Genomic DNA, 12,218 nt, shown 5'->3' on the forward strand with positions numbered 1-12,218 from the left:
TAAACAAATCCTGGTGTTTGAAAATGCAAGTTAAATAAATTAACAATAAATACCCTTTTTAACCCAATCATTGGGTCCCAATAAGAGCGCAACAACTTAAGTGCGTATAGCTGATGTTGCATTACAAAAATTCGTCCACTAGGTGGCGTGTTTCTCAAACTAATAATACGCTCGGTAACACTAAGTAACACTAAAGTGCTCTCTGCTTGGGCTTGTTTTATAACATGATGCATTAAACTATCCCTTAAGTAAATATTAATGTAAATTAAATTAAGACTTAAAATAAGTGCACGATAAACTAACTATAGTCTATGTGTGAGTCGGTGTCGGCGCAGTGAACTCCACGCTTGTGGTTCATTGTCTTCGTTCATCCCTATCGTGAGAGAGTCCCGTCCCTTCATTTCAGTGGGCGTGGTGTGTGCGAGTGAGTGGGAAAACAAACAGCAGACAACCAACAGTACTTCCTACTGCTGCGTACAACTCGAGTTTTTTCCCCCTCATCTCGAGTCGCGTCTCTCACGCGTGTAGTGTTTACACTGAGTCCCGCTGAGCTCCGAGGACGCGTCCCATCATCACAGCGCTGCAGTTTACATCCACACGCGGACCCACATAGATGGACCCGCATCATCTGAGGACTTGAGAGTGATATTACTGGTGTGCTTGTGTGTTTCCTTTTGTAAAATGAGCGGAGGGGAAATCATCTGTCAGGGATGGTTGAGAAAGTCGCCACCCGAGAAGAAGCTGCGGAGATATGTAAGTGTTTCATGCTCTTCTGTGTGTTAGAATATTGTGCTTTAAATACAGCAACAGTGACGAAGAAAGCTGTGCATAACTTTATTAACCAACTATCTGATAGGAATCTATTCATCCTTCTAAAAAGAAAAAAAAGAAAATGCAGGTGGATATTAGTTTATAAGTCAACAAGATGTGCTTCGCTGTGGTTTCAATGACAGTTTTGTTGGGAATAAATAAATAAATAATAATAAACAACTTGAACCTGGCTAAGATGCTTTGCTTGTCATAGTTGGCAATGCTTGCATGTGTTTACCCAGATAGCAGGTGTCCAAAACCCCTCTAAAACCAGCAAACAGACCAGCCTGACCGGGCTGGGAAACCAGATAAGGCCAATAATACAACTTAGACTGCTGGTTTAGCAGATAATATGATATTTAGAGAGCAGGGTGTCTGATTGCTGCTATATTTTTTATAAATAGTGTACATAAAGATGAGCCTGTGCATAAACCTAGTGATAGCAACTGAGATGTAGACTAAAATAAAATGAGGTGCATCTAACTGATATTGTTTTTAATGTAGATCATTATGTCAGTGTCTGCAGGGCTGCATATATAATGCTGATTTAAACATTGCACAAAGTCAAGGTGCAGTTCGTATATTGTTGCTAATAGTACATTTAACATATTTAATATTAAACAATTAACAGTATTTCTGAGAAGTTGACCAGTCTTCTAAAAACAAACAAACAAGGCTTATATGTGTTGAAATCACATGACCCGTCATGTCATGCGTTTGACCGAATGTTTATTCTGTATACCGTTTTCAGTCAGTACTAAAATGAAGTATGGCATGAAACCGGGGTGTCTTTGTAATCAAAGCAATTGCTAAAGAGACAAAACTTCATTCATCCTGACCAGTAGGTGTCAGTATAGTCCAAAAACACTCTAGAGCGAATTAGATCCAGCAAGCTGAACGTAAACAAAAACTTACTTTCAATGATGATGACAGTGAGGCACAACATTGCTGAAATCAAGCAAGTGCACAATATTTCTTAAGTTCATTTCATTAATCGGCCTGAATATATTTATCTTGATCTTTATTGTTGTCCTAGCCTTAGCAGGTGCTGTCTGTTTTGCACTTCATCTCATGTAAAACAGAAAAACCTTTGACTAGTTCATGCACTACCATAAGAGGACACAACACTGCATTTATTATTTGGGATGACCATCAATAATACCTGCTTTATAATAAGATTATGACTATTATAATCTGGATTTAGCTGAACTATAGAAGCTGTGCACAATGGGGACACAACAGAGACACCGTATGTCTCCTAATTCGGTTTTGGACAGCTATCTATGCAACTGTTCCTATTAAAAGTGCACAAGCTGTTTACCGTCCCTCTTTCATCTGATATTAGCTTGGTTGTAGCCAGTTGCTGCATTACTGTAAACTGGAGACGACTGTTGGACATGTGGAGGCCTCACATCCTTCTTTGGTGGCTGAACATTGGAGACTGTTGCTTTCTTGTTTCCTCAAAGCACATAATGCATCCTGCACAAAAGCTGGGAATGCCTTCGGTTCTAGATCTCATAAATACAGCTGTCTCATGTTTATCTATACAGTTGCATTACAGGACTTCTCCATCCTCCTATTTGATTTTGCCATGATGTCATCTCACTCTCCTGCTCTCTCCTTCTCCTTCCTCGGTTTCATCGGGAGAGCCCGTATCTGTATGTCCTCAGATGCACACATGCTAGGTCATTTCCTCATTGTCTTCAACATAAAGCAGCCCAGTCTTATGTGGAACAGCACAGGAACTGCTAGTGTCAAAATAAGTGGCAGGCTGGGGCTGGGAAGAGGAAAAGCAGACACATGTTTACCTTATAAGTGAAGGTCGATACTTCTTGAATCAAAAAAACTGAGTTAAAGGACTAGTTCGCTCAGAAATGCAAAATAGGCTCATTGGTAAAGCACGGCGGCTACATTTTTGTGAAACTTCAAAAAACGTTCCTGTTGTATCCATGCATTTCACCGCAGTATTTAAATGAAATTAACACTAGAGGAAGTAAAACACCAACAACTGTTATGATCTAAAAACACTTAGTGCATGATTTGTAAACTAATGCGTTTTGACATTTGCATCACATAACCAGCTACACGTGTATTGCTTTTCTAACATAGTAAGCTTGCTCAGTGGCGCACCTGGTATGGCGTTGCACTTGCAACACAGAGAGAAACACAAGACATGATAAAAGAACTCAAAATGACATGGTTGCTTAAGTAAATGTGTTTTCAACTGATGTTTGCTTTTGTTAAACCATCAATTAACTGCAGGTGGTACATTTTATTTTTAAACGTGATAGAGCGTATCATTCAGCATATAGTGTCTTTTAGCGCTACTCACCAGACGGTTTATTTCTGAACTGCCATGATAGTAACAACAACCAGCATTAAAAATGTTGTCAGGTTAACATTAATCTGTTTTAAATTAAACTTGTAGGTGTTATGTCATTTTGCATAATATAATTTTGCACAAATGTTCACCACAAGCAAATATTTGCAATGAGCCTGGGTTGAAAAAATGAAAATGCTGCCATTATTTTTTCACACTTGTATCATTTTAAACCTGTGTGTTGCTACAGTATATAGAATGTTTAGTGGTGCTTAATTGCTTTTTTTTTTTTTTTTTTTGGGAGCTGTTGTTTGCATATCAAGACTACCATATCAATTGAAAAAATATATATTATTTGTATTCAGTGGAAAATTAACAGCGAACTAGTTTGGTACAGCATGACAGTTAGTAAATATTAAATAATGACAGAATTTTCACTTTTGGCCAAACTATTCCTTTAGACCACAAGCTGTACATTGTGATCTGGAGGTCATGCATCCAAACAAAAGGCCAGAAAGGCCAAGTATGGACATTCAGCAGGCATTATCAAATCAGCTGGACAGGACAGCCTGTGCCAAAGGGACTAATGGTCCCATCTAAAAAATTCCTTCCAATTAAACAGGCTGACACTGGACAATGACAGCCATTAATGGCCCTGAACTTCTGTCATCTGACATTACTGACATCCTAATTTAGAGAGATATTTTAAGCAGCTGTGGATTTCAGCATTCCTCTTGTAAGGTGTTTTTGGGAAGAAAAGAACCGGACAGTTTGGGCTGGTTAAGGATTGATTGGTCTTTTCACATGTTTTTGGATTAGTGAAGTGTTCAACTCACATTTAGTTTGTCGTTGACCTATAAGCGTTTTGGGTTCCTTTGAAGTTTGAGAGTGAATGCCAAGGCAAATACTAACAATGTGACTAATGCATTCATTCTCAGTAGAGACTGTAGTGGATTTATTATGGATGGATTAGTACTTTCTTATTCTATTCGAATAAAGTGTTCTTTGACTTTTTTTCATTCTGCAAACTTGTTTATTTCATTTTATTACTGTTTCAGAGTAAAAAAAAAAGAAAAGAAAGTGTCCTTAAAGTAGAACAGGTAAATACACGCTTTAGAAGGTATCTCCTTAACGTCAATCCTCTCATGTAAATAGTATGCAAATAGTCATGCCAAACACTTTGGGCAGTTATAGCCTAGTAGTAACAGTTGAAAACTGACGTAGTAAGTTTGCTGATGATTTGTATGGCCTTAATAGGAGAGTAGTCTATGTTTGCCTTAATTTGCCTTAATTTTTTATGATATTTTCCTGTTTTTCTTCATTTAATTATGTCATTCTTTATGACAAGTATGTATTTGCAATAAAAGTATGACTGAGATAAAGACATCTCCATTTATATATCTGATGCATTAGAGAGGGCATGAAAGCAAACAAGGAAATGCACATGCATCTGCAGCGATATCAGTCTCAGGCCCCCACTTGTTTTATCAGATGGAACATCGTGTATTTTATGGTTCTGAATAGCCTCCTAGTTCATGATGGTTATGCAGATGAAAACAGATTATCATGGGGAAAAAACAACAAAAACCGTACAGTGAATCTCATGACAGCGTTTCCGGGTCATACTTAACCACAAAACTGAAAATAATAGAAAATAATTATTTTGGAAAAATAGAACAAGAAAAACACATAAGAAAAAAAATAACACATTTTAGGACAATTTAGCCTGTTTGAACTGTGAAATTATTTTCAAGACAATTAAGCACATGTTCTGTATTACTGCAATGTGTCAGGATGTAGTCATTGTTTTTAATGAAATATTATAATATCAGAATGTCTATTTTAACCAAGTGCAAATAGCCCACCTTGTTGGCAGAGGCTAATTACACTAAGTCCGCCCACCAACTTGTGATCCGGCTTGTCAACATTACAAAAGACAGATGACAGTTGTCAGTTCTAGTGGCATAGATGGTAAAACCAGACTGTATATGGACATGGTGTCCGTGACGTCATCGTAGGTTTCTGAAGAGCATTTTTGAGACCTAAAGTGGGCAGGGCCAGCCATCGCCATCTTTGCAGCACGTCACTGCACATAATTGTAAATAAGCAAAGAGGCGGGAGCTGGTTGCTGAAGCAACGCCCACCTAGCCCGATGGTAGTGACAGCAGCAGCGATCCACCTGTCCCTCAAGTGGCCACGCCCTTAATTATGCAGAACTTTAAGACTTAAATATAATTTAAACGGATGAGTTAGAAAAAAATGTAACCCCCTCACAGCTGTCATGAAGGGCAAAATTAGCTTTATAGACCAAAACCACTTTTTGTACTAGGCTGTCAAAAGTATTATTATTTTAATTTTTTCGCTGAAAAGTTTGGTATTTTAACTTGGGAGGACTCCCTTTTGGAGCTAGCCTCTAGCGCTCAGTCGATGAATTGCGTTTTTAGTCACTTCTGTGTTGGTTTCACGACAGAGACCGGAAGGTTCCCACTTGGGTAAAACGTGTCATACTCATTTTGACGCGATCAATCACTGACTACGTTTACAAGCTGTTAAAATTCGGGTTATGGTCGGGTTAAGGTCACTATTTGGGTTTCTGAAACATTCGGGATAACCCGTTTACATGCGTGAGCGGAGAGAGTTACTCCTGTATACATGGAATGTGTAATCAGTCGCCAATATCCCGATGTAAATGGCGACGCACGGTTAGCGTCTGGACGTAAGACGCAATATGCGTCATTTCCGATTCTTCTTCCTGTATCCAAAGACTCAAAAGACCAAGATTCCTTGCGAATAGAACATGCGCAGAACACACATTTTGATGGGGATATGCAGAAACGCCTTTACAAGACCAAATATTTGGGTTAGAAAAGGGGTACCCCAGGTATAATATCCCAGTTTTTAAAAACTGGGATATGAGCATATCCGGGTTTTTGCCGGTGTTTACATGGCCGTGCGCGACCAGGTTATTGCTAATATCCCGGTTTTGAACGGGTTATTGGCTGCATGTAAACGTAGTCAGTGTTCGAATCCGCCGTTTGGTGAACGTTTTTCTCCCTTTTCAAATTTCAGATCACACCAGAAGGCATTTATTTTCAATTAAAAACTAAGGTTCAACTAAAAGTTGAAAATAAAATATCGGGTAGGTGTAGGGAGAGCTTTATTGTCCCAGTAAGGTGTTATCCATTCAAAATTTGAATTAAAATTTACACTAAAGTTATTATTGCATACTACAGTACTGAGTTGCAGATTATTGCCACTATTTGCAATACATAGTATAAATAACAGAAAATCCTGCTATTTTAACATAGTGTAAATAGAATCTATAGCCATTTGCACTTAATGTAAATAGCATCTATTGCTATTTGCACTTACATGTAGTGCAAATAGCCACAGCCTTGTAATATACCAAAAATACTGTGATTCCATATTTTTCTTATTGAAGGAAATTTATATTTTGTATTTTAATAATTAAAACATTTTATCAATACAAATAAAATAAATAAAAATTATTATAAAATACTATAAAAAAAAAAAAAAAACTATATGGAAATAAAAAAAATAAAAATGCTAATATGAACTTTAGGGTTTATATTTGGGTGCTTTCACCCATGTATATTTAATTCTGTCAATAAGATTGTCCTAATTGTATGTCAAACCTGTGAAGCTGTGCCAAAGGCTGTGTACTGCAATAAAAACCGAAGGTTGGAAATGGACAATTCAGGCATTTCCCACTACAGCTTCTCATTTCCTTTTCCTACAACTGCCATTGGCTTCTTCTGTGTCGCCTCTCATTTGAATCTGTTGATCATTTGTAGGCATTAAAAGTGCCTGAGCAGAAAGAGGTGAGAATATCTCAACCTTATATGTGCTTGTGTAACATAAGCGTTCAGGCAGCTAGAGCAGTGGTTGGTACCACCCACCTGATCTGACATCACCTCCAAAACATGTCTGTTTGCATAATCCACTACATTCCTGCATGATCATATCAGGGGAAGGTGACTGCAGAGTGTTCTCTCCCTACTCCAACATGTCCTCCCTACACTGTGTTGTCATCTGGAAAGTGTACTTCACGTGCTGGATGCAGGCGCACAGACAGACAGCTGCCGACCATGCTGTTGTTTTGCAGAGGGGCGCTGGGACGTCCTTGCCCTCCGAGTTTAGCGCTGAACACCTCCCAGTTCCTGCTTTGACTGGCAAACCAATGCTCAAACAGATATCCTCCTTGTTTCACATCATCTGACACACATTGGATTTGCTCTCAATTCTGAAATTGCAGACAGCTGGATGTCCTTTGAGCGCTGTTAGATGCTCAGCTAAATGTGTCCATTCAGGTTGAGTTAATGAGTCTGTGTAGATTACTATTGAATTCCTGAGAGTTCAGCAATAGCCACGACTAATGGTGATTCCTGAGATTTGAGGAAACCAATCACCTCGGGTTTGGTACAACTCAGCTTAATCGACAGCACTTGAGGCATAATATTGATCACCAGAAAAAAAAAAAAAAAAAAAAAAAAAAAATATCATTTTTCTTTAAATAAATAAATGTAATGAAGTCTAGATTGCAGTGAAACACTTACAATGGAAATGAATGGGACCAGTCTGTAAACATTGTATTGCCACAAGACAAAAATATTAGTGTGAACATGATTATTATGAGGGGGACATAATACGTATTAGCATTTTCTGTGTAAAGTTATATGAAATATTTCAAATTATAAGCTGCAGAATTTTGTAAAATGAGCATGCTGGAATATTATTTTACTCCCTGTTTCGGTAGTATAGCCACAAGGCATAAACAATATCAGTGTTAACGTGAATTTAGTGTGAAAATAACTTTTCTGTGTAACCTTTGTGCTGTTCACTGTCAAATGTTTTTCTAATTTTTTTTTTTCACAATTTTTCTAAATTGAGATTAAATCTGAATAAATAATCTTCCCATTGATGTATGGTTTGTTAGGATCTGACAATATTTGGCCAACTATTTGAAAACCTGGAATCTGAGGGTGCTGAGAAAATAACATTAAAAGTTGTCCAAATGCATATTACCAATCCAGAATTAAGTTTTGATACATTTACAGTAGGAAATTTACAAAATATCTTCATGGAACATGATCTTCACTTAATATCCTAGTGATTTCTGGCATAAAAGAAAAATGTGTAATTTTGACCCACACAGTGTTTTTTTTTGGCTATTGCTAAAAATATACCCCAGCGACTGGTTTTGTGGTCCAGGGTCACAAATGACTAGCCTTTTAAACATTCTAAGTGTAAGTCTTTCGTTATACTAACTTGGATTTGATCGTTTTAACAACTTGTTTTCTTTTAGTTAGCACAGGATTTGTATTTCCTTTTGAAACTGATTGATTGTAGTCCTCAATGATCAGTTTTAGTCCAATGCGATAAGATTAAAGAAGACCAGGGCCCAATGACTGAAACACAATATGACTGTTAAAGTTATAGCCAATGTTAAAAAAATTTAACCATGAGAAAATAACACAGTAAAAATAACAAAAGCTGATTTAAAGAGTTAGAATTACTGTAAGATATAAAGCTTCACATTGCACATCCTACAGAAATTCCCATTCGCTTCCATAACCATAGTTCTTTTTTTTTTTCATTTATTTTTTTATTCATTGTATTGTATAGCCACAAAACATGAACAATACGAGGAGAGCGTCAAAATCATTTAGGGGGTTAATCAACTTTATGAGAGATTAATGACACAATTTCCATTTTGGGGTGGAGTATCCCTTTAAATTGTGTTGAACCTGGGTTATTAAACTCTGCTGTGTAACTTATATCACTACTTGTTACCTCATCCATATCTACTTACTGCAATATCATTGTTCATCTGGTATGCGCCAAACAGGCGAAAACAGAAAACGCCAGTGTAATGATTGTTTCCTGCTCAGTATGAGATATAAATGACATAATTTATCCACGATGGGTTATGGCTTCCTTTATTTGAGCCTTTTATTTGACACACTTTTTCTGACCTTTCTTTAGCCAGGAAATTAGAGTCAAGATGGAGGATCTTTATATAGTAAATAGCCTGGCCTTCAGCGTGTCCTGCGGAGCTACCTGTTTGTGTTGTAAGCCGAAAGCTCAGCAGCAGCAGTAGCATGTTCCAGACTTCCTCTGGATGGCACCTACAGGAAATGTTCAGCCTGAGGTTTCACGAGGAGGGGAAATGAGTGGGACGTGTTTGGGTTTTTTTCAAGTCTGGTGTTTTTTTAGAGCGCTAAATCAAAGGAAATCAAGCTAATCTAAAATGAATCTAATCATAATAGGAAATCAAAATCCACTGATAATGATCTCATGACTCAAAAAAGTTTGATTGCCTTGTATTAGTTTTTATTTTCAAGGTGTTAATATTTGTTTTGATCCTGCCCATATATATATGTGTGTGTGTGTATGTATGTATATGTATGTGTGTGTGTGTGTGTATATATATATATACTGGCCAGGAATTTACAGAAGGATTACATAATAGTAGTTCTGTACATACATATATACTGTACATTCATGTATAAGTATATATATACTGATTGATTGTGTATGTGTGTGTGTGTGTGTGTGTGTGTGTTTGTGCTTGTTTTTCTATTCTGGTGGGGACTTAAACCTGAATACACACAGACTCATGGGGACTCGTGTCACGGTGGGGACCTAAATTGAGGTCCCCACGGGTAAACAAGCTGATAAATTACACAGAATGAAGTTTCTTGAAAATCTAAAAATGCAGAAAGTTTCCTGTGAGGGTTAGGTTTAGGGCGATAGAAAATACGGTCGGTACAGTATAAAAACCATTACGCCTATGGAGAGTCCCCACAAGGATAGCTGACCAGACATGTGTGTGTGTCAAAATAAGGTCTCTTATGTTGCCTGTTTTAGAAGCTAATTTAAAACTGGATGACATTAATTGAAGTCTAAGGCATGTGTCTGTATTCTTGCAAATTTGCAAAGCGCTGACTACTTATGTAGACCAGTAAGATGTACTGTTATTATCCTACAGCTAGAATTGTTTTTATAAAAAAATAAAAAATAAAAAAAACACATGTATGTCCCATGAATGTGAAAACAAATGGAATTATGGATGTGACAAAGTATTTGAATTGTTTTGCAGATATTGTTGGGTAAATTATTCTAACATTATTTCTCATTTATTTCATTATGACCTTCATACATTTTAGTTGGATATTTGCTTACTGTATGTGTCTTATTATGTATGATTAAGATGCTTTGGAAAACGCCTCATTATTGTGTAGTCATGCATTTTTATAATTCACCATACCCTTATTTTGTTTTAATTAGTTTATTTTATTATTTTTTACATAAAGCCTTACAATATCAATAATTATGTTATTTAATCTGCAGTTTATTGTCCAGCCCTTTCTTAGAATAAAAAGCTTTTGGGATGCAAAATGATGATCCCATATTGGTATTGATTGATTTCTGAAATGACCCTGATAATCTCCCCATCACTTCCCAGAAAAATGAGTTCATACAAATGGACACAAATTCCCAGTGTTCCCTGTGTCCTAACACTCCAGTGCTCGAGGGCTTTGCTTTCTGGCTCTCTATTAGTCGATTACGCTCAGAGATGGCGATCAGTTATTATGGGATCAGATCATTTAAACATCCGTCTGTTCTGACAGTTGAGGGCACCCGTACAGGTGATGTCATTATATTGAGGATGACGTGTGGGACAGATGACCGGGGTCACATGGCATGCATTAAGATGATGGGAGAGGGACTGCTCTGGCTTTGCTTCATGTTTCTCTTTCAGACATGGTTTCAGGACAAAGCCCTGTCTTCCTGAAGCTACTTTTCACAGGCCTGTGTGAACTATTACCTCTCAATGCAAATTACTTCAGTGTGATGAAAGCTTCAGAAAGCTTGCTAGCACTAGGGAGGACTTGCATTTGAAAGTTTTTTTTCATAACAGCATTAATGTATTAAAAAACGGGCCACCGGTGGAGGTGCAACAGGCAGAAATACCCAAACAGTTCTTAAGAACCTGGGCTTCTAATGACATTTTAAATGTGTGACTGAAAAAACAAAGCACTGTGTGAAACTCTCCACCGATTCTGTTAAATCATTATCACCCTGCATTGAAATGTAGAAGCGGCCTGTTGCATTGCTCCCTGTGTGGATCAGTTCACACACTCTTGATGGACTGCTTAATCACTCTTCTTATCTGTGTGCAACCTGAATTTGCAACGTGTATATCTGCAACAAGAATCAAGTCTGAATGAGGTGTGAAGTTCTTTAAACGGTTGATCCTGTTAAACCACTGCATAATGTATTCTGCTCGCACTGAACATGCAGTACATGAAGCTCACTGTTTAGAGCCACAAAATGTAGCTCTAAACAGTGATATTTATGAAAATGGGAAGAACAGGTAAAATCTGAAAACAAGAAGTAAAAACTGACTAATATTTATAACTTATGTTCTATTTATACTATTTTACTTCCTTATACCACAGACATGCTGTTGTTTGTCAGCTTTCTGAATTTTAAATTCAAAAATTCGAAGGCCAGGTGGAAAAAGAAAAAAGGAAGTAATTTTTTTTTAAATAGGCGTTCCTGTTCAAAAGTTTGCGGTTGATAAGATATTTATTTTTCTTCTCACATTTCTCATAGTTTTCTCAAAAAAAGTTTCATATGCTCATCGAGGCTATATTTACTTGTTTAAAATAACAGTAATATTGCTATTTAAAATATCGGTTTTCTATTTTAAACATATTTTCAAATGTAATTTAATTCCTGTGATGCAAAGCTGATTTTTCTCCAGTCGTCGGTGTCACATGATCCTTCAGAAATGATTCTGTTATTATTGTTTCAAACAGCTGTGCTGCTTAATTTTTTTTTTTTTTTTTTTTTTTTGTGGAAACTGATACATTATTCTCAGCGTTCCATGATGAACAGAAATTTGATATAGAACTCTTGTAACATTTGAAATGTCTTTACAGTCACTTTTAATCAATGTAATGCTTCCCTGCTGAATAAAAGTATTATTAAAATAAAACACAACGTAACATTTCTCAAAACAATCCCACATACTAACCCAAACCTAAAAATAAATAAA

General features: G+C 36.9%; 1 protein-coding gene across 1 annotated transcript in view; it reads left to right on the plus strand.

Annotated features, from left to right (window-relative positions):
- The first annotated feature begins 424 nt into the window (after positions 1 to 424).
- LOC128028764 (GRB2-associated-binding protein 2) overlaps positions 425 to 12,218 on the plus strand; it is an 82,004-nt gene continuing 70,210 nt past the window's right edge. Inside the window, exon 1 of the mRNA XM_052616085.1 lies at positions 425 to 753. Coding sequence (XP_052472045.1) covers positions 682 to 753 — 72 coding nt within the window. The 5' untranslated portion in view covers positions 425 to 681. The remainder of the gene's footprint in view (positions 754 to 12,218) is intronic.

This window comes from Carassius gibelio, chromosome A15 (assembly GCF_023724105.1).
Source record: "Carassius gibelio isolate Cgi1373 ecotype wild population from Czech Republic chromosome A15, carGib1.2-hapl.c, whole genome shotgun sequence".
In the NCBI taxonomy this organism is placed as follows: Eukaryota; Metazoa; Chordata; class Actinopteri; order Cypriniformes; family Cyprinidae; genus Carassius; species Carassius gibelio.